Source organism: Pelophylax lessonae (assembly GCF_965119305.1).
Source record: "Pelophylax lessonae genome assembly, chromosome: 11".
Lineage (NCBI taxonomy): Eukaryota > Metazoa > Chordata > Amphibia > Anura > Ranidae > Pelophylax > Pelophylax lessonae.
This window is the reverse complement of record NC_138778.1, coordinates 155431196-155454107: the sequence shown is the minus strand read 5'-3', so window position 1 is coordinate 155454107 and position 22912 is coordinate 155431196. Positions and strand designations below refer to the sequence as shown.

Here is a 22912-nt window from a genome sequence, read left to right as displayed (position 1 = left end):
GCCTCTAGAGGTGCTCACAGGGCTGGAGAAGATGTCTGGCGGTCTGCCCCTAAGCTGACATCACTTCCGCCTTATACCCAATAATAGCAAACCATGGCCTCTAGAGGTGCTCACAGGGCTGGAGAAGATGTCTGGCGGTCTGCCCCTAAGCTGACATCACTTCCGCCTTATACCCAATAATAGCAAACCATGGCCGCTAGAGGTGCTCACAGGGCTGGAGAAGATGTCTGGCGGTCTGCCCCTAAGCTGACATCACTTCCGTCTTATACCCACAGGAGTCCCAGAACTTTTTTTCCAACCCTGTGAGCACCTCCAGCGGTCGTGGTTTGCTATCATTGGAGGGACAGGGACACTGCAGATATGGATTTGATTAGATATTTACTTTGTGAGTTGTTATAACTTTTTAATAACCTGCCTATTGCTGCACTACATGGTTCTTCGCTTTCTTTACTGGGTTCACACACATAAGAGTGGTTGGAGAAATTGCACTGCATTCCTGTTCAAATCACATTTGATTCTTTGCAGTGCCATTTGTGACCATTCATTTCGTATGCAAGCAAATTGTATCAGTACTCGGTATCAGCGAGTACTTGACCAAAAGCATCGTTACTCGTACTTGCTGATACAAATACGGTATCGGTGCATCCCTAGTATTAACCAATAGGGAAAACTGTTACATCATTTGTTGCTATGTGTTTCTTCTTTCAGCTGCTTCAAAGAAGCACCAATATTCCTGAATTGAGCTACAAAAGTAGCTCCAAAACTGTTTTGAGCTTCAGGCCTTTGACCCCGGACATTTTGGAAAAGGAGATGTGAACCACCACCATAGAGAATAATTGATTTTTTCTCCCTAAACATTTGGAGCTCCAAAACTCAGGTGTGAATAGGGCCTTAGAGTGGCTTCCAGCAACATGCTGGAAGCCACTGACAGCATGTTGTCAGGTGCTGGAACATTTTCTATGCTGAAAAACACCAGAACTGTCAGGTGGAGTAGTCTCTGCTTGACAATAAAACTTTAGCTTTGGCGCAACTGGGAGAGAGACTGGGAGAGAGAGCTCAGTGTGGAAGCGGGTGTTCAGGTAAGTGAATAACACCTATGGTGGAGGGGTTAATATTATTCCAGCCAGCCACTGACCAGCAATGTTGGGAGGAGGTTATTTTTTACAGCCTGCCACTGACCACCAATGAAGAGGGAGTTGTTACTGCCACCTACACCAGTGCTGGAGTTTAATATTCCTGCCAATGACTCCAATGCTGGGGGTTATGGCTTCTGCCAAGGACACCAATGCCAAGGCTTATTTTACTCTCACACTACAGTGATTCCACACCCATTTTATTGGTTATGCCTCCACGTGTTAAGCCGTCCCTCCTGTTTTCAAATGTTGGTAACGATGCAAGAGAGAGTCTTTGAGCTCCTATACATTGGACAAATTTATATGCTAAGTTCACAATCTCTCCATAAAGTTTCAACCATACTTAAAGCTGCTGTTTTCCACCCCCACTGGCTGATTATCCTCCCTCCCCCAGTGTGCATGTTTAATTTCATGATTATTTCTGAAATTAATTGTGATATATGGAGGCCAGAAATGCCATGGACACCACTAAATAAAAACCCAGATCTTTAGGACTTGAGCTTAGTAATCAAAGAAATTTTTTCTTCATTGATTTTTATGATTTGTTTTTCAGGAGCACATGGTAAGAAAGCTGATGGTGACCATGGTCCATAAAAGCAAAGCATTTTGGATTGGTAACTTTAAAGATCACGCCATTAACATAAATGTTGGAGGACTGAAGAAGCGTATTAGCTCCATTATGCTGTCTCAGTTTCCAGACACCAGGCTGGGGCGACTGCTTTTCTGCGATTCTGAAGAATCCATCCTACAGATCTGTGACGACTACGACTTGGTGTCTAAGGAATTTTACTTTGACCGAAACCCTGGCTTGTTCCCATATGTTCTTTATTTTTATGAAACAGGAAAGCTGCACATGATGGATGACTTATGCGCTTTTTCATTCTCACAAGAAATTGAATACTGGGGAATAAGTGAATTTTTTTTAGACTCTTGTTGTAGCTATCGATACCACGAGCGTAAATTAGAAAGTAGAAGACGGAACTGGGATGAAGAGAGTGAAGTGAGCAGTGTGGATACATCTGTGGATGAAATTTCTGACTTTAACCATGACCTCATGCACTTTAACACACTGCAGTGTGGCAATTTGCGGAAAAGGCTTTGGTTGACTATGGAGAATCCCGGCTATTCAATACCAAGCAAAATTTTCAGCTTTATTTCTATCTGTGTAGTTATTCTATCTATATCAACAATGTGTATTAACAGCATGCCAGAATATCAACAAGTAGACAAGGATGATGTTCCCATCGATGACCCTGTCCTCCACAATCTGGAGTATTTCTGTATCTCCTGGTTCACATTTGAAGTGTCTTCAAGGCTACTTCTTGCTCCCAACCTGAAGAAGTTCTTTAAGCATCCATTAAACCTGATAGATATTGTGTCTGTTCTACCCTTCTACTTCACTCTTTTGGTAGACTTGACTATTGGCAGTGATCATGAGTTGGGAAATTTGGGTAAGGTTGTACAAGTGTTTCGACTTATGAGGATTTTTCGAGTCCTTAAACTGGCGCGACATTCAACTGGACTTCGGTCACTTGGAGCAACGCTTAAGGTAAAATACTATGTAAATGAAGTTTATAATTTGCTTTAATTTTTACAAAATAATCACCTAAAAGTATTGGGCAATATGGTAGAATTAAAGTTAGAAAACAGAATACCAACTCTGATGGAATACCAACTGACTTGGAAAATGTCAACAATTTTTACATGAAATTGTATCTAAACCCAAAAACAAATATGTAATATATTGCAATTTACCAATCCCAAGATTTGGTGGCTGCTTTCGTTTTTAAATCAGGCATAAAAGTACTGCGCTAAATAGTCCATATAGTGGAATACAATTCCATAAAGTGCATAAATGAAAAAACAGTAGTGATAAATTCAAGTCTTAGAGAATTAGTGTTCAAAATAAAATGTCCACAAGGGGCCACCGGCAGTGACCCATGCATAAATAAAGTCCTCATAGGTGATTAAAAATGCTGATCTCTAGACAAATCCACCACCACAGATAGTATGAGTATGCTGACCAGAGATTGTGGACCTAAATACCATACGGTAATGAGTCACAAGAGTGGGGGTGAAAAAACATCACATAGTGAACCAGGTCATCCGTGCATTTTCTATGGCTGGATCTCCCGTATCCCCATGATTCTGGTATGGATGGACTCCATTTGTACTAGCTGTTTCTCAATTTATGCACACATGTGAAGACACACCAAGCAATTGCACATAGTGTAAAACCATCATAAACAAATGTTTTAAAATATATAGAACACTTACAAGAAATTGATGGAAACAGCGCTGATAAGATAAAATCCCAAATGGCATGCAATGACCTTGGCAGGAGCTGGACGCTTTCAATTTTAGGCTATTTTTCCTTTATTTGCAAATGGTGGTCTGGCCAATAACATACTTCCCATCTTAAGCTGGCCTTACGCTAGTAGAATTTCCCTCAAAATGTATTGTTTTAAGGACATTTATTTGATTTTCTAATCATTCGTGGGGTCAAACCGACGTACATTTTCGGCCGCAGTGACAAAAAAATTCAGAGTAGGTTGGGAATTTTTTTCTCGAACAAACAGATTTCAAACAGTGTAAGTGGTATATGTTTGGGGAAGTCAGTTTGTTACAAAATTAAATGATAAAAGCAAATGAAACTTTGAAGTACTGTACTTTTGGTCAACATTTATGTAGTGAGAATTCTCACATGACTTTTCATTTGAATGGTTCATCAAAAATTTACTAGTGTATATTTAGGGTGGTTCCCCTATACTGTATATTATATATTGAGGATCAACGGAGACACCCTTGACAGCAGAATTGTTGGGAGACAGTAGGTATAAATGGACTGGTTGATTTGGATGGACTTTACATAAGTGACTAACAAATTAAACCCAACTCTAGCTAACACTTAGCAGTTACAGATATTTTTTTTTCTTTTGAGATAAAGGTTTACAGAAATAAATAAAATCTGACCATTGTAAGCACCCCAATCAGTGTTAAAGGGTTTGTCTCAACCCTCTAGCTGCCACGTTTGCTGGATAGCTTGATCTGTCAAAGGAAGTTGAAAGATAACAGACTTACTGGCTGAATCGACGGGGGAGCATACAAAAAAAAAGCCTTAGTGTATTGAGCCATGAATGTGTCTAAATTTGAAACCTAATTTAACCACTTTACCACCGGAGGATTTTGCTGTCTTACGTCCAGGCCACTTTTTGCGATTCGGCACTGTGCGACTTTAACTGACAATTGCGCGGTCTTGCGACGCCGTACCCAAACGAAATTTACGTCCTTTTTTTTCCACAAACAGAGCTTTCTTTTGGTGGTATTTGATCACCTGTGCGATTTTTACTTTTTGCGCTATAAACAAAAAAAGAGCGACAATTTTGAAAAAATAACAATATTTTTCACATTTTTTTATATGAAATTCCCCCCCAAAAAATGTAAAAAATCAAATTTTTTTACAATTTTTGGCCAATTTGTTTTCTGCTACCTATGTTTGGTAAAAAAAATCACAATAAGCGTATTTTGATTGGTTTGCGCAAAAGTTATTGCGTTTACTAACTAAGGGAAAGATTTCTGTCATTTTTGGTGTTTTTTTTTTAGAGTAATGGCGGCGATCTGCGATTTTTTTTGCGGGACTGCGACATTGCGGCAGACAGATCGGACCCTTGACTGACATTTTTTACACTTTTGGGGGTACCAGTGACATTACTGCAGTAATCAGTGCTATATATATGCACTGTTACTGTAAAAATTACACTGGCAGGGAAGGGGTTAATTTTATTGGAGAGGGAGGGGTTAATGTATGCCTGGTGCTTACTAACGTGTGTGGGGGGAGGTGACTGAGTGACACAGGGACAGATCGCATGTTCAGCTATGCTGAACCCTGCAATCTGACCCTGACTGTCACGAGATCCGCCCGCTTGTGTTTACACAAGCAGGCGGATCTCCACACTCGATTCCCCGACGATCGGGGAAAAGCAGCTGCGATCGCCGCTGCTCCTCCCCTGGCCCGACTCCCGCTGTGACTGAATACAGCGGGAGTGAGCCTCTAGCGGCGCGCGTGCGCCGCCGAGAAAGGGGAATGTCTGGCGACGTAGGTCTACGTCGCCAGACGTTATCGAGCCACTTTGCTGCAGTAGAGCTCTAGTGAGCAGACGGCAAGTGGTTAATATATAATTTTCATAATGTGCTAACCATTCATTCACCACTGCAAATAAACTTCTTGATTGCCATATGTCAAATTAGAGTAGTGCACTGTCCCCAAATCTCACGATTACTCTATATTGCTTATACAAGGTCAGGCTGCACTAAAGCAAACTGTAATTCTTCTGTTCAGGGTAAATCCCTGGGTTTCTTGATAGCCCACCCCCTCCACTATTTATACTTGCTACCCCACCTCTCTTCCCCCTTTGCAGCCCCAAGAAAAAGCACTACCTAAACTCTGGGTTAGAGCTTTCAAAGCGCAAGGGACCTACCTATGATAGGTGATTAACTGTGGAGGTGCTGAGAAAGCTACATTACAGAAGAAAGGGGAGAGAATCGCATTCTTTAATACCCAGTATTGAATATTTTACAGATCTAAATGGGACAATGAAAGCAACAGGGGAGAAAGCAGACAAGACTATCAGTATAGATAAGAGGAGTAGGACTTTAATTAAACCTGTTACCAGGGCCGGAGTGGGACTCATTTTCAGCCCTGGAGTTTCATGCCTTACTGGCCCACTTTAGTTCATGACTGACTATATTAAAATAATGTAAATAAAACCTCAGAATACAAGTTTGCAATGGCGCACTGTTCTCTACAGCCTTGTAATTAATTCAGGGGGAGAGAGAGAGAGAGATCCCTGACCTGAGAGAGAGAGAGAGAGAGAGATCACAGACCTGAGAGAGAGAGAGAGATCCCTGACCTGAGAGAGAGAGAGAGAGAGAGAGAGAGATCCCTGATTTGAGAGAGAGAGAGAGAGAGAGAGAGAGAGAGATCCCTGACCTGAGAGAGAGAGAGAGAGAGAGAGAGAGAGAGATCCCTGACGAGAGAGAGATAGAGAGATCCCTGACGAGAGAGAGAGAGAGAGATAGAGAGAGATAGAGAGAGAGATAGAGAGATCCCTGACGAGAGAGAGAGATCCCTGACGAGAGAGAGATAGAGAGATCCCTGACGAGAGAGAGAGAGATAGAGAGATCCCTGACGAGAGAGAGAGAGAGAGAGAGATAGAGAGATCCCTGACGAGAGAGAGAGAGATAGAGAGATCCCTGACGAGAGAGAGAGAGAGAGAGATAGAGAGATCCCTGACGAGAGAGAGAGAGAGAGAGATAGAGAGATCCCTGACGAGAGAGAGAGAGAGATAGAGAGATCCCTGACGAGAGAGAGAGAGATCCCTGACGAGAGAGATCCCTGACGAGAGAGAGAGAGAGAGATCTCTGACGAGAGAGAGAGATCCCTGACGAGAGATAGAGAGAGATCTCTGACGAGAGAGAGAGATCCCTGACGAGAGAGTGAGAGAGAGAGAGAGAGATCCCTGACGAGAGAGAGAGATCCCTGACGAGAGAGAGAGAGAGAGAGAGAGATAGAGAGATCCCTGACGAGAGAGAGAGAGATCCCTGACGAGAGAGAGAGAGATCCCTGACGAGAGAGAGAGAGAGAGAGAGAGAGAGAGAGAGATCCCTGACGAGAGAGAGAGAGAGAGAGAGAGATAGAGAGAGATCCCTGACGAGAGAGAGAGAGAGAGATCCCTGACCTGAGAGAGAGAGAGAGAGAGAGAGAGAGATCCCTGACCTGAGAGAGAGAGAGAGATCCCTGACCTGAGAGAGAGAGAGAGAGAGAGAGAGATCCCTGACCTGAGAGAGAGAGAGAGAGAGATCCCTGACCTGAGAGAGAGAGAGAGAGAGAGAGAGATCCCTGACCTGAGAGAGAGATCCCTGACCTGAGAGAGAGATCCCTGACCTGAGAGAGAGATCCCTGACCTGAGAGAGAGAGAGAGAGAGAGAGAGAGAGAGAGAGAGATCCCTGACCTGAGAGAGAGAGATCCCTGACCTGAGAGAGAGAGAGAGAGAGAGAGAGATCCCTGACCTGAGAGAGAGAGAGAGAGAGATCCCTGACCTGAGAGAGAGAGAGAGAGAGAGAGATCCCTGACCTGAGAGAGAGAGAGAGATCCCTGACCTGAGAGAGAGAGAGAGACAGAGAGAGAGAGAGAGATCCCTGACCTGAGAGAGAGAGAGAGAGAGAGAGAGAGATCCCTGACCTGAGAGAGAGAGAGAGAGAGAGATCCCTGACCTGAGAGAGAGAGAGAGAGAGAGATCCCTGACCTGAGAGAGAGAGATCCCTGACCTGAGAGAGAGAGAGAGAGAGAGAGATCCCTGACCTGAGAGAGAGAGAGAGAGAGATCCCTGACCTGAGAGAGAGAGAGATCCCTGACCTGAGAGAGAGAGAGAAGGAGGGGTGAAAGAAAGAGGGAAGGAGAGGGAAGGAGAGGGAGAGGGAGGGAGAGAGTGAGAGAGAAGTGTGAGAGAAAGGGCGTGAGAGAGGGAGGGAGGTGACGGAGGGAAAGAGAGAGATGGGGTGAGAGAGAAGAAGGGTTTGAGCGAGAGGGGGGCTGAAATAGGGGTGAAAGAGGGAGGGGAGAGAGAGAGATGAAAGAGGGGAGACAAAGAGTGAGGGGGTGAGACAGAGAAGTGAGAGAGAGAGGGGTGAGTGACACTTGGGGTACACAGGGGGTTTCTATTATAAGACGCACATCCCCCCAATCCATCCTGAGGGCACACAGGGGGTTTCCATTATAAGATGCACAGTGCCCCCCTCATCCTCAGGGCACACAGGGGTTTTTTTTTACTATAAGATGTGCAGTGCCCCCTCATCCTCAGGGCACACAGGAAGTCCAGTGCCCCCCCCCCTCAGGACACACAGGGGGTCCCCATTATAAGTTCAGTGCCCCCCCCCCCCCCATCCTCAGGACACACAGGGGTCTCTCAATACAAGAAGTTAGTTACACTGTCCCTGCTAAGGAAATGCAAAGGCCCCCATTATATGAACAGTGCTCCCCACACACACACACAGCCCCCCATATGTTCTATTGCTTTACCCTCCCTGCACACATGTTCACCATTCTGTACAACTATGACAAGAGAGGCCCCTGGCTCTATCCCCCCTTGCTCCAGCAGACCTTTAATTCTCCAGGATAATGTGTGGGAAGCACAGCCTGGACTTCAGGAGGAGGCAGGTGCAGCGCTGAGTGACAGGGCAGCATAGCAATCATGTTCCAGCTGCATTCGGGTGAGTAAGCAGCCAGACATCCTATCCTGCTGGGAGGTGGGGCTATGTATGTAAACAGTGTAGGAGAGGCTTGGCAGTGCTGTTCTCACTGAAAAAAAGGGACACGAGCAGAGATATACAGTACAATGTGAGCAAATCACACATGCAGCAAATTTGCTGGCTGTGCTGTTGAACTGATGCCTACCCCTGCCCTGAGTTCTCTCACTGGTTCAGGAAGTGTTCTCCTTCTCCTCGGGCTCTCTTGGTGTCTGTCAGGAGATATCACCTCAAGCAGCAGTTTACCTCGGTCCTGCTCTGGGGTCTCCTGATGGCTCAGTCAGGCAGTTTCTCGGCCGCACAGTAAGGATGCAGGGAGGAAGTGGGTGGAGCCACATACCACACATTCCAATAGGCGCAGAGGAGGACGAGGAAGATCCTCCTCCGCTGTGCATTCTGGGTCCTCTTCTCTGCACGTCACTGGTTGCTAGACGCCAGGCGGCTGGCCATCTTAGCAACCAGTCTAGTGCACACACTAAGGTGTCCTGGGGATCAGATCGGGCAAATTGCCACCCTGCGTGGGGCCCCCCAGGCAAATTGGTCAGTCCGCCCCTGGCCATGACAACGGCCCTTGCAGCCAAAAAACTGACCAGCCCACCGGGAATTCTCCCGGTGCTCCCGATTAGCCAATCCGGGCCTGCCTGTTACTTTGCCCTTAGTTGGCCATGCACTAGACAAAGTGTAAGGTTGCATTAGACTAGAACTCCAGTAATTCAAATGTAGTTTCACCCTATACTGTCTAAAGTTGGCCATAGATGGACCCAAATTTGTACACTTCAGCAGCGACCAGCCAGATTTCTATCCACCTACGGTCGTTCCCATTCGATAAGAGTCAACCTAGTGATCAACTCCTCTATTGGAAAATTTGTGCTCAATCAGCACATGCAGCCAATCAGCTGCAGTGCTGATCAGTGTATTTTGGCAGTGGAGGAAGTCAGAGTACAATAGCACAGGACTCCTTTTTTTGTCTGGCTTGTCTGCTGATGCTGGCTTGCCTGTGAAATTTATGAACATAAGTGAAGAGTTAATAACCAGGATTTGAAAACAGGAGTTGAGACAGGAGTCTTCTAACCTGTAAACTGCATGTGATTGGGGGTTTATGTTGTGGAATGTGTTCCATCCGGATGATTGTTGTGGAGCTCAGACACTGCCTCCCCTGTATGACGGGGTTAGATTCCATCTAACCACTTCCCAGTCCAGAGCCGTCCTTTGAGATGTGATGCTGGAGGCATGCTTGGTTTTACCCAATTCTGGTAAGGAGATCAGCCTTACACTGTGGTGTGGTATGCTATAAGTTCACACTGAAGCTGATGAAGGGGCTCATCTCTTCCTTTCGTCACACACTGTGGACTGTTTATTTTGATTTTATTTAGCGTTGCGTATGGATTTTATGTAATATTTATTTTGTGATCAAAAGAATGGTGCCGGGTGCTATATACATCCCTTTTCTTCCTTTTCTTCATTTGAGGGCGGATCCTTCCATATGTTTATCTTGGATTGTTTTAGAGATCCTCTACATAATATATACAATTACATCCTGGGATCCTGCAGGCCCCCGAGGATCGTTTTTCAGGGTTTTTCTGGTGGAAGTTGGTAATTGGAGTAGTTGAACTCCTTGGAGGATTGAAGAAAAATCTCAGCCTAGAGTAAAGGAAGGCTATGAAATGGCATCCCATTAATGATATGTGACATCCCTGGTGTGGCAGTGTCCTGGGGTGTCGGAGAAGGATCATTTGCATTCAAATGAAGGAGAAGAGGTTGTTAAAGTAATTTAAACATCTGATGATAAAAGTGGATAAGGGAAGGTCATGAAATCAGCATCCCATCTTCATGATATATTGTGCCCTTCAATGTTGCAGGTCCCTGGAGTGCAATTTTTTTTAGACAAGAAGATTGTGGGTTGTCTAAAATGAATGGGGGTAATTACATAAATGTAGCGCACCCCAGGTAGTAGCCATAAGTAGAAATGGGATACCCCACCTGGCACACAAATTTCCACGGGCACACCTCAGTCAGGAAACAGTCCAGCACTTTGTTTTTGTGTTTTACTGAGGGGATAAAACTTGGATGGGGAGTAGGGGTATTATGAATGCCCCTTTGATTCTAAACAAACTCTTCAGGTATAACTCTTCTTATGTACAGCTATTTACACTTCTTTCTCTTCCTCCCGTACTTCACTTGCTTGCAGAGAAACTCAAACTCAGCTGGGACACTTTTAATGACTGGCAAAGCACTTAGCCAGGTAAAAGTAAAAGACCCTTTACAGGCAGGGATCTTGGGCCCCTTTAGCTGTGTAGCCAAGCCCCAGGCCTGAGGTCACCCCCCAGACTAGGGGGCACCTTCAAGGTTCACCGACAGCCTCTTCAGCACTCCTTTTTCATCTTCCACCCAACTGCCCTTTGCTGACCTGACCCAAGAGTATTTAAGAGGTGCCCACCCCCTGCCAGCCCACCTGCTGGGGATTGGGTCCTCCCCAATACTCCAAGCAGCCCCTATTAAACTCCCTCCCCCACTTCTGGAAGCTTCTCCAAAGTTCCAGAGAGCAGGAGGGAGTTACCAGAGGTGATGTTTGCTGAGTCATCCAGCCTCCCTGAGTCGCTCATCCCTGACCCAGATTCAGCCCAAGCCAGACTTTCAGCCGGGCCAATTTACCTACACTACCAACTATGTACACTTATAGCACACTAGAGGGTGCAACATATATTTTTACATATATGGCAGACCAAAGAAGTTAAATGGGAAAAAGAAAGCCAATTATATTTAGCATCCCCTCTATTACTCATGTCATGCCCATGTTTCAGGTTGCTGATGGGATGGGAGCCCTGTGGGATCTCATGAGGAATCATTTTGAGCTGTTTGCACTCCCAGCAGAGCAAGGGAAGCTCTCAGAATGGGAAAAGGGAAGGCCAAAAACCTGGATCCCCTTCAGGATATATGGCACCCCCAATGTTGCAATCTGCAAAGTGCTGGAAGGGGGTCTTGTGCATTGCTTTGATGTGTCAGGAGGTAATCTAAATTGCTTGTGCACTTGTGGAGTAAGGGAGGGCCTTGCAATGGTTCAAGGTGAAGCCATGAAATCTGGCACCCCTGGGGTGCAGGAGATAGGCAGTGTTTGTTTTGGATGGGGTTTCTTTAGGGGTGCTCAATGGTTTGTCTAAAACATTATTATTATAAAGGATTTATATAGTATTTCCTGCATGAATGTTCACTACCCATGAGGAATTTTAATTTTTATGAAGTGATTTGATGACACTTCCACTTTAAATGTGAGCAGGGAACAGCTACTTATTAGAGATGCACACTAAACAATTCAGCTCTGAATTAAGCTTATGAAATAAAGATAAGCAAAGCTTTTATGGTGCTTTCACCCTAGCCACTACTTACTTTAAAAAGTATGTGATTATTTTGTTGGAAACATTCCCTCTGAAGTAAAAGCCAAAGGATATTTTAGCACCACTAAAACAACCCGGTGTATCAGCTTACGCATGCCACAATAGTTTGCCAGGAATAACTTTGGTAATTAAAGCTGAGCTCCAGGCAAACCGCTAAATGCACAGATAAAATGCATGTAAGGAAGCTCTTTCACCTGCCAAAGGAATTGTAGTTTTGTCAATCCAATTCTCAGATTTACACAGCTCTGCAACACCACAATGCTGTGTTTTCTCTGCTGCAAGAGATAAAAACAGAACTTCACCCTTAAAGGTAAGTTCGCCCTACAACCCCTCCTTCCCCCTCCTCTCCCACTTTTTGAGTTTTTTTGGTGGGGGGAGAAGGTACCCCTCCCACTTCCGCTCCAACCGCCTAGGTGATTGGAGTGAAAGTTATCTACAACCACCCCCTCTCTTCCCCACCTGCAACCTTCTGGAACACATCACAGGTCCTAGAAGGCTGCGTATCCATTCACAAAGCACAGTGTGGCTTTGTGAATGGACACGTTAGGTCACGGCGTGCTGACGTCATCCCCAGAAGCGTTTGAGAGAGCGGATGTGCCTTGCTTTTCGGCCGGCGGCTTCTACACTCCTACATGCTTTTAATCTTCCATGTGATTGTAAGTGCATTTCTTTTTTAAATAAATTAGCCATTAAGATTTTACACTATTGGTGCTTTTTCTTTTGTCGGGATTGTTTTGGCTCAATCTGCTGGCATTATCCTACACCTGACCCTGGTTCCTGAGATTGTCTGCTGTGTGTATAACGCTGGGGGAGCGCATAGAGCAAGACCACTTCCTGAGCTCTTATTTCGGTCTGGTAAGGGGCTCAGAGTGTCATTGAGTGTCACTGTTGACGTTTGGGTGTACTCAGGATTCTTCTTAATTTGCTCAATATACTTTCCATCTGGTAAGAGGCTATACAATCGGTGGTGGTTCTCCTTCCTCCCTTATCACTGGGATTGTCATTTGTGTTTCTTTTATATATTTTTCTGGTAAGCAGTTTCACAACTGGTGACGGATATTCACACCTTCTATGTGGTGAAATTGTCTAGGGTATTTACAACACTTATTGTCACGTTATTACACTATGGAGATATTTCTCTTTTTTTCATGATTTATGACACCATAAATTGAGTGTCCAACATAGAATCTTCACAATCAAGTCAGCCTGGCATGTGAATCCTGCAATTTTTAATTGCTTGTCTGGTAAGCATATTACCTAAGAGACTTCGGATTGCTTGTGTGCTGATCGAGTTTTACACCATCAATTTTTCAACCATTCACGTTCACAATTTGGGACTTTATATATTTTATGGACATTTATTTTTTCTAGATCACTTAACGCGACTTATTTATACATATTTATTTGAGGGTGTGGTCACACTTGAAGTTGCTGCTTCACTTATTTATATTTTTCACCTTTAGCGCAGTTATTATTCCTTTTCACTGGCTCGTGCATGCTCAGTGGGAAGCCGGCTGGGTTTTTTTGGTAAGACTTTAGAACTATTTTACCCAGTTCAGGTCCACCCTATAGCAGTTTTACTGCTACAGGGCAGCACCTGATCTAACACTTCTGCGTAGGGGATGCGTATGCGCGCCGCCGCCGACTTGCTCCCTCTGTGATCATACACAGCAGGAGCTGATCGGTGGGTACTGTGGACTCGTACGCCGCCACCCGCCAATTGTGAGGAAAAGACACAGAATGGTGGCCTGCCTATGTAAACAAGGCAGATCGCCGGTCTGTCAAGGGGGAAGGCATGGATCCTGTGTTTCTGCAAAGCAAGGACAAGGATCCATGTCTTCCCCGAGTAAAAGCACCTCCCACAGTTTGGTAAACAACATGTTAGGCACACAGTTAACCCTTTGATTATTGAAAGGGGGGATGGGTGCGCTGATAGTGTGTTGAAGCTGCTCCCGGTATTCAGTGCTTTTGAATATAGGTAAATGTATATGTGGTGTGGGGTGCGCTAAACAACAAATAAATAATAAATATATAACATATATCTATGTGTGAACCAACTCAACAAAAGTAAATATATATAACATATATCAATCTGTGAAGCCAATTAATAATGCAAATCAATTGGTGCATAAACATAAAAGTTCATAAATGTCCATAAATATTGTGCAGGTGAGTAGAATTGTATTCTATCCAAATAATACGTGTATCCACCACCGAGTGAAATTCATCCTTACCAAACGGAAATAAATAAGGTGCAACTATATTTTCTTGTGCTGAAAAAATATCCAATCTCCTTGTGAACAAACACCACGTGTAAATCACCAAGAATTAGCCTCTTACCAGATGGTAATACGTATGCACTTGTTCAGTGAAACCACCGCCTTGCTTCCTCTTTAAAATCCTGAAGTGGGATGTAGAACTGCTCTACCTTTCTTTCTCCACTAGATGGCAACGAGTACCAGCAAGAAACACAGCCTCATCCTTCTTTACAAGCTCACAAAACCACCGTGTATTAAAGGAAAAAAAAGGACTAATAGTGTATTAGCCTTGAGATTTATTCAAAAAACAGTTGATAATGCACTTACAATTAGATGTCTTGTATTCAGCAAAAACATAGGCATACGAATTCCTGCAAAGGCTTGCGGCCGGCTGCAGCACGGACCGCAAGTTGTGTGTGACGTGTGCGCCTCCTAATCTGACCGGTTTCTTCCCATAGGACTTCTACTGAGACAGGAGTCCGGTCTGTCAAGGGGGAAGGCATGGATCCTGTGTTTCTGCAAAGCAAGGACAAGGATCCATGTCTTCCCCGAGTAAAAGCACCTCCCACAGTTTGGTAAACAACATGTTAGGCACACAGTTAACCCTTTGATTGCCACTGATGTTTAACTCCTTCCCAGCCAGTGTCATTAGTACAGTGACAGTACATATTTTTACCACTGATCACTGTATTAGTGTCACTGGTCCCCAAAAAGTGTCAAAATTGTCAGTCCCGCTATAAGTCACTTATCGCTGCCATTATTAGTAAAGTAAAAAAATAAATAAAAATATTCCATAGTTTGTAGACGCTATAACATTTGCACAAACCAAAAAATATACGCTTATTTGGAATTTTTTTTACCAAAAATAGGTAGCTGGATACATATTGGCCTAAATGTATGAAGAAATTAGATTTTTTTTATTTTTTTTTATTAGATATGTGCTATTGCAAAAAGTAAAAAATATTGTTAAACAGATATATAGTGCTGCACAGTTTTAAGTGCTCCAAAAGGGATATAGGTATAAATAAAGTAAAGTTATTAAATTGACAAAATCTCTAATATAAAATATATATATATATATATATAAGGGATATAAATCAATATAACATGGTGATCAACCTCTGTAAATAATATGAAATAAATCATCATAGATAAATGTATAAATTACATAAGTGATGATCAATACATTTATCAGAGTGATAAAAACGTGCAAAGAGCGTTTTGTAAACAGTGTTCACTCTTATAAAGTGACTAAAGTGCTAATAACAATCTCCTCCGTGATCATAAATTAATAATACATTGCCAAAAATATGTGAAAAAATAGATATGTATATAGTCCACTTCAAAAGTGAAAAATAGTGTATCCAAATGACTCCTCCGTAGTAAATCATGCCTTCACCACAACACCCTATGTGCCTGGATCCTCACCTCCGCTCCAGTGACCTAGCAATTAAGCTCAGGTCTTACAGCGCAATGTACCCCCTTAAGGGTCACCTTTCTTGGGGTCATAGATGGTTGGTCAATCCCCTCAGTAGAGCATCCCACTCTGGACAGATTCCCCTTATAGCAATCGATCGATGTGACATGAAAAGAAGGGAACTCCAATAGTACTTATATCTCTTTAAAAATCGATTTTATTCAAAAGTAAAAGTACTCACATTATTTAGGTACTATAGTGCACCAAGCATGAACAGCTTCTGGTGTGGAATTTGTGATGGCAACGGGGTAGGAGTGAACAATCTCACTGTTTGCTCCTTCTCTTCCTGGTTTCAGCAAATACCGTCCGGCCCCCTCCCCTACGCGTGTCGACACAGGGACACGAGGCTTCTTCAGGAGGATTCTCGCAGGAACATTTTTGTTTTTTAAAAAATATTGTTTTTTTAATTGTCAGTCTTTATAGTGCAAAAAATAAAAAACTCAGTGGTGATCAAATACCACCAAACGAATGCTCTATTTGTGGGAAATAAAGGGCATACATTTTATTTGGGTAGAGCTTTACATGACTGCGCAATTGTCAGTTAAAGTGACGCAGTGTTGTATCGCAAAAAATGGCCTGGTTATGAATGGGGTAATTCTTCCAGAGAGCAAGTGATTAAGTGACTCTTACAGGTCTCCCACCCATCCTGTGATTGGACAGTGAAGGGAGAAGCAACAGTCAGTATGACTTGTATCTTTATCACTCTGCCCTTTCCTCTTGCACTATAGCACAATTGATTGGCTCATTGTTGTGCTTCTCCTTTAATTTTATTTAAAAACATTTAAATAAGCATTAATAATTGCAGAGCATTGATTTGTGTCTTGCTGGAGTTTGACTTTAATCCGCTGGAACACTTTTGGGCACAACAGACTAACATGTCAAATATTAAAAATGTATCAGGCTAGTCTAGTCAGAGCAACTCTTTCAGTCTGTCTCAAAAAAAAAGGAAAAAAAATCCAACCTGAATTCACAGAACAAAATTAGACCAAATATACTTGTAGCACCCTCCTAGAGTAGTCTGTAATCAAGGGAGCAGTGATTGTTTGTCCTGGTCTGTTCAGGGCTTCACAGGATAGGAGTTTGATTGCTTCCCCCTGCCTCTGGAAGAAGCTTCCAGAGTTATGGGAGGGAGATACAAATAAACAATTTGAACATTTATCATGCAATACAGACATTTCCCCAACAGAAAATTGGATTTATAAGGCATTTAAGTAAAAGAATATACATGGAAGGTAAAGTTACTCCGCCTTCAATGTACATTCTATTACTTAAGTGCTTTAAAAATCCAATTTTCTGTTGAGGAAATGTCTGTATTGTAAACTTATCTCTAGGGATTTGGCACCTATCAGAATCTATCCACCAGTGTTCATTACTGAATATTTATCATTCTCCAGCCAATCCCACATCCATGATGCAAATCTCCCATTCCACCACATCCCAAGGGTGCTCTATTGGATGAGATCTGGTGAGTGTGGAGGCCATTGGAGTACAGTGACCTCATTGTCATGGTGAAGAAACCAGTGGTGAGATGATTTAAACTTTGTGTCATGGTGAATTATCCTGCAGGAAGGAGCCATCAGAAGATGGGTACAGTGTAGTCATAAAGGGATGGACATGGTCAGCAACATTACTCAGGTAGGCTGTGGCATTTAAACAATGCTCAATTGGTACTAAGGGGCCCAAAGTGTGCCAAGAAAATATTCCCAACACCATTACACCAGCAGCCTGAACCATTGATACAAGGAAGGATGGATCCATGCTTTCATGTTGTTTACCCCATATTCTGACCCACCATATGAATGTGGCAGCTGAAATTGAGACTCTTCAGACCAGGCAACATTTTTCCAATCGTCTATTGTCCAATTTTGGTGAGTCTGTGCAAATTGTATCCTCAGTTTCCCGTTCTTAGCAGACAGGAGTGGCAGCCAGTGTGGTCTTCTGCTGCTGCAGCCCATCTGCTTCAAGGTTGGATGTGTTGTGCATTCAGAGATGGTATTCTGCATACCTTGGTTGTAACGAGTGGTTATTTGAGTTACTGTTGCCTTTTTATCATCTCAAAGCAGTCTGCCCATTCTCCTCTGACCTCAACAAGGCATTTTCATTCACACAACTGGCAATTACTGGATATTTTCTCTTTTTCGGACCATTCTCTGTAAACCCGAGAGATGGTTGTGCATGAAAATCCCAGTAGATCAGCAGTTTTTTTTAAAAACTCAGACCAGCCCGTCTGGCACCAACAACCATGCCACGTTCAAAGTCACTTAAATCCCCTTTCTTCCCCATTCTGTTGTTCAGTATGAACTTTAGCAAGTCGTCCTCACCACATCTAGATGCCTCAATGCATGGAATTGCTGCCATGTGATTGGCTGATTAGCCATTTGTGTAACCAAGCAATTAAACGGGTTTACATAAAAAATTGGCCAGTGAGTGTGTAAGTACACTGCTCAAAAAAATTAAGGGAACACTTTTTAATCAGACTATAGCATCCAGTCAATTAAATTCCTGGGATATTAAAGTAGCGGAGGGATTTTTAATCAGTTTCAGCTGCTTTAGTGTTACTGAAATGAACAATCAATGCACTAGATGGGCAACAATGAGGCGACCACCAAAAGAGGAATTGTTTTACATGTGCAGACCAATAAAAAAAATTTCCCTTCTTATCTTTTCTGGCTGTTTTTCACTAGTTTTGCCTTTGGCTAGGGTCAGTGTCACTACTGGTAGCATGAGGCGATACCTGGACCCTATAGAGGTTGCACAGACAGTCCAACTCCTCCAGGATGGCACATCAATACGTTCCATTGCCAGAATTGCTGTGTCTCCCACCACAGTCTCAAGAGCATGGAGGAGATTCCAGGAGACAGGCAGTTACTCTAGGAGAGCTGAACAGGGCTATAGAAGGTGCTTAACCCATGTCCTCTAGTGGGCCCTGTGCTCACTGCCTGGCACCGTGGAACATGATTGGTATTTGCCATTGAACCCCAGATTTGGCAGGTCCGCCACTAGCACCCTGTGCTTTTCACAGATGAGCGCAGGTTCACTCTGAGCACATGTGACAGACATGAATGGGTCTGGGGAAGCCATGGAGAACGTTATGCTGCCTATAACATCATTCAGCATCACCAGTTTGGTGGAGAGTCCGTGATGGTCTGGGGAAGGATATCCATGGAGGGATGAACAGACCTCTACAGGCTAGACAATGGCACCCTGACTGCCTTTAGGTATCAGGATGAAATCCTTGGATCCATTGTCAGAACCTACACTCAGGCCTGGGACAAGTGGTGGGCAGAAGAGGCGGCTACCCTGGGCACTGTGGTATTATGTGAGGTGAGGGGGGAGGGGGGATTTGTGTCTGGAGGGGAATTTTGGAGAGTGGCAGGGGATAAGAATTCTTATAGGAGGGGAAATTAGGGGTGTGTGCTAGGAATGGTGATTTGAGGGAATTTGTGTTGGGAAGGGGATAAGGATTTGGGGGGTATGTGCCAGAAGAGGTGATATGGTAAATCGGGAGGGAATTTGTTGTGCCAGGAGAGGACATTTTGTTTTGGTTGGGGGGGGGGGATTTGTGCTAGTAGGGCAGATTGAGGGGTATTTATGCTAGCAGGGGAAAATTTGGGGGGATTTGTGCTAGGAGGGTGGATTTGGAGTTGGGGGGGGGGGGGAGAGGTGTAGCACCCTTCTAGATAGGTGCTAGGTAAAAGCCGAGTTTTTTTGCTCTGCCTGCTCATCAGGAGAGTCTGATTGTTAGTTCTGCCTGTTACATGTGTCCAGGGTGTGATTCATTTGGTCTGAGGGATGTCCCCACTGTATCCAATAGGGGAGCCTGTTGGACAGTGGAGGAAACCCAGCCAATGACACACTGGCTTTTGTGGCAGTCCCAGTGGGAGGGCATCACCAGCAGTGCATCCTGGGATTGGACATAAATGCCAGGGAAACATGTGACAGGGTGCCTTTGGGCGGCAAGCCAGGTCCCAGGAGGAGGGTGAGGGCTGTCTCTCCTCCTGTCAGCAAGGAAAGTAGCCAAAGGCAGTCGACCTGGTGAGCCAGAGTGTGGTGCTGAGCCAGGAGGTCCAGGATACTGAAAGCGGAGTTGAAGGCAGAGTGACCTGAGTAAAAACAGTCTCCATGAGTACCAGGGAGCCTGCTAGGGGTCTGCCCAGGAAGGGGACCAATCCAGTAGGGTCGGAGGACAAGGGCTAGGACACACGGTCAGCGAGAAAGGCGGTGCCAAGTAGGACCCTGAAGAGTAATTCACAGAATAGTTCACCCTTCATATCTTCACTTCAGAAGCAAGGTGAAGCAGCGGCCTTGCCGCACTCAAACCAGTGAGAAGTCCTCAAAATATGTGCATAGTCATCAAGTTGGAGTATCCCACTCATCCCTTCTCCTATCCAAATTCCTAAATAAATACAAAAAACCAAATCCCCTAGACTGTTCATTGACTGAGCCGAGTGTTAAAGTGCCAAGATTTAACAGACTGTTGCTATGGGTAACCCAGGGGAATCCAATCTAAGCAGCTCCCGTGGGGGCAGTGCTACAGAGGATTTGTGCTTGGAGGGGGGGGGCTAAGATTTGTGCTGGCAGGGGGGATATTAGCAGAAGGGCAGATTTGTACTGGGAGGGGAGATTTATGCTTTGGGGGTAAGCATGCAGATTAGTCCTCTTTATTTATTTTTAAGGGGGGGTTGCTTACACATAATGCTAATACATTTTGGGGGGACACAGTTTCGCCTGGGCTTTAGGTGACCTTGTCCCGGCACTGACTACGCTGATGCAGTGGATCCTGGGGTTCCTCCTGGTGCATGAAAATGCCCAGCCTCATGTGGCGAGAGTATGCAGCCAGTTCCTAGGGGGTGAAAGAATTGATACCATTGAATGGCCCCCACACTCGCCTGACCTAAATCCAATAGAACCCCTCCCCTCTGGGACATTATGTTTCGGTCCATCTGACGCTGCCAGGTTGCACCAGATCTGGGAGGAAATACCCCAGGACACCGTCCGTCGTCTCATTAGGAGCATGCACTGGCGTTGTCAGGCATGTATACAAGCACGTGGGGGCCATACAAACTATTGAGTACCATTTTAGTTACATAGTTAGAGAGGTTGAAAAAAGACATCAGTCCATCCAGTTCAACCTATGATGTGTGTGGGTGTGTCTACTTTTAACCACACATTGTATACCCCTGTATGTTGTGGTCTTTAATAGTTTTGAAACTATCGATGCTCCCTGCTGATACGACTGTTTGCGGAAGAGAATTCCACATCCTTACTGCTCTTACAGTGAAGAACCCCCTGCGTATTGTAAGGTTAAACCGCCTTTCCTCTAGTTTTAGTGAGTGGCCACGTGTCTTATTGTATTTCCTTTCTCTGAATAGGTTTTTCCATATGCTAGGGTTTCCTGTACAATATTTGTACATTGATATCATATCCTCCCTCAATCGTCTCTTCTCCAGAGAGAATAAGTTCAGTGCTTGTAGTCTTTCCTCATAACTGATGTCCTGCATTCCCCTAATTATTTTTGTTGCCCTTCTCTGGACTCTCTCCAGTTCCAGCACATCCTTCCTGAGGACCGGTGCCCAGAACTGGACAGCATACTCCAGATGTGGCCAGACCAGAGTCTTGTAGAGCGGGAGAATAATCTCTTTATTTCTGGAGTGAATCCCCTTTTTTATACATCCCAGTATTCTGTTGGCTTTGCTTGCAGCGGCTTGGCATTGCATGCCACTGCCAAGCCTGTTGTCTACCAGTACCCACAGGTCCTTTTTCATCCTAGACTCACCCAGAGGTTCCCCCCCTAGTGAGTAGCTTGCTTTCTGGTTTCTGGCACCCAGGTGCATTACTTTACATTTTTCAACATTAAACCTCATCTGCCATGTAGTTGCCCACCCCATAATTTTGTTCAGGTCCGCTTGTAAGGTTTCCACATCCTGCATAGAAGATATTGGCATTCTTAGTTTTTTAGATTTTACCCAATATCCCCTCCTCTAGATCATTTATGAATAAATTAAACAGGCTTGGCCCCAGGACAGAACCCTGGGGGACCCCGCTTTCCACACCCGCCCGATCTGAGTACTCCCCATTAATCACCACCCTTTGCAACCTCCCCTGGAGCCAGTTCTCTATCCTGGTACTCAACTTATGGTCCATACCTACCTTCCTTAGTTTGAACAGTAAGCGTTTGTGGGGAACGGTGTCAAAGGCCTTTGCGAAGTCCAGGTACACCACATCCACAGGCTTACCTTTATCTAGGTGGCAGCTCACTTCATCGTAGAAGGTTAATAGATTGGTTTGGCAAGAACGATTTTTCATGAATCCATGCTGATTACTACTAATAATACCGTTTTCATTACTAAAGTCTTGTATGTGGTCCCTTAACATCCCCTCCAAAACCTTGTAGACTACTGATGTTAGGCTGACCGGCCTATAGTTACCCGGGATATATCTCGGCCCCCTTTTAAATATTGGTACCAGGTTTGCTTTTTTCCAATCAGCTGGCACCATACCTGTCTGTAAACTATCCTTAAAGATCAAGAATAATGGTCTGGCAATCACCTGGCTGAGCTCTTTAACAACCCTCGGGTGCAAGCCATCTGGTCCCGGTGATTTATTTATGTTAAGTTTCTCTAGTTTAGTTCTAAGTCTATCTTCTCTTAGCCATGGTGGTATTTCCTGAGGTGTGTTGTTTAGTTTGGCCTTACAAGCTGGGTTAGTGTAGCCCCCTGATTCTTTTGTGAAGACTGAAGAGAAGAAATTATTTAACACTTCCGCCTTTTCCCTGCCCTCTGTGGCCAAAACTCCCTTATCGTCTTTTATGGGGCTAATGTGTTCTGGCCTCGCTTTCTTACTGTTTATTTACTTAAAGAATTTCTTGGGGTTCTTTTAACTCTCTTCCGCTATATGTCTCTCGTGTTCTATTTTAGCCGCCCTGATTTCGTCTTTACATTTCTTATTACACTCTTTGTAATGCTTGAATGCTGCCAATGACCCCTCAGTCTTGTATTTTTTGAAGGCCTTTCCTTTAGCATTAATATGCATTTCTATGTTGGAGTTTAACCACCCAGGGTTTAGTTTTGCTCTTTAAAATTTATTTCCCTTTTGAATGCACTGGTCAATCCCATTGTTAAGTATGCTCTTGAAGCACTCCCATTTTCCTACGTGTTCTTTGTTCCCAGGGTTCTATCCCATTTGATATATTCTAGCAGAGAGCGCAGTTTTGGGAAATTGGCTCTTTTGAAATTCAGTGTCCTTATATTGCCCTTGTGTTTACTATTACTATAATTAATACTGAAACTAATTGACCTATGGTCACTGTTTCCTAAGTTGTCCCGTATTTCTATATCCGTGAGCAG

At 44.2% G+C, this 22912-nt stretch overlaps 1 protein-coding gene across 1 annotated transcript in view; it reads left to right on the top strand.

Moving 5' to 3' along the window:
• The window catches only part of LOC309566582 (delayed-rectifier potassium channel regulatory subunit KCNS1-like), a 44844-nt gene that overhangs the window by 9012 nt on the left and 12920 nt on the right, over window positions 1-22912 (top strand). Inside the window, exon 2 of the mRNA XM_082271770.1 lies at window positions 1687-2682. Coding sequence (XP_082127896.1) covers window positions 1693-2682 — 990 coding nt within the window. The 5' untranslated portion in view covers window positions 1687-1692. The remainder of the gene's footprint in view (window positions 1-1686; window positions 2683-22912) is intronic.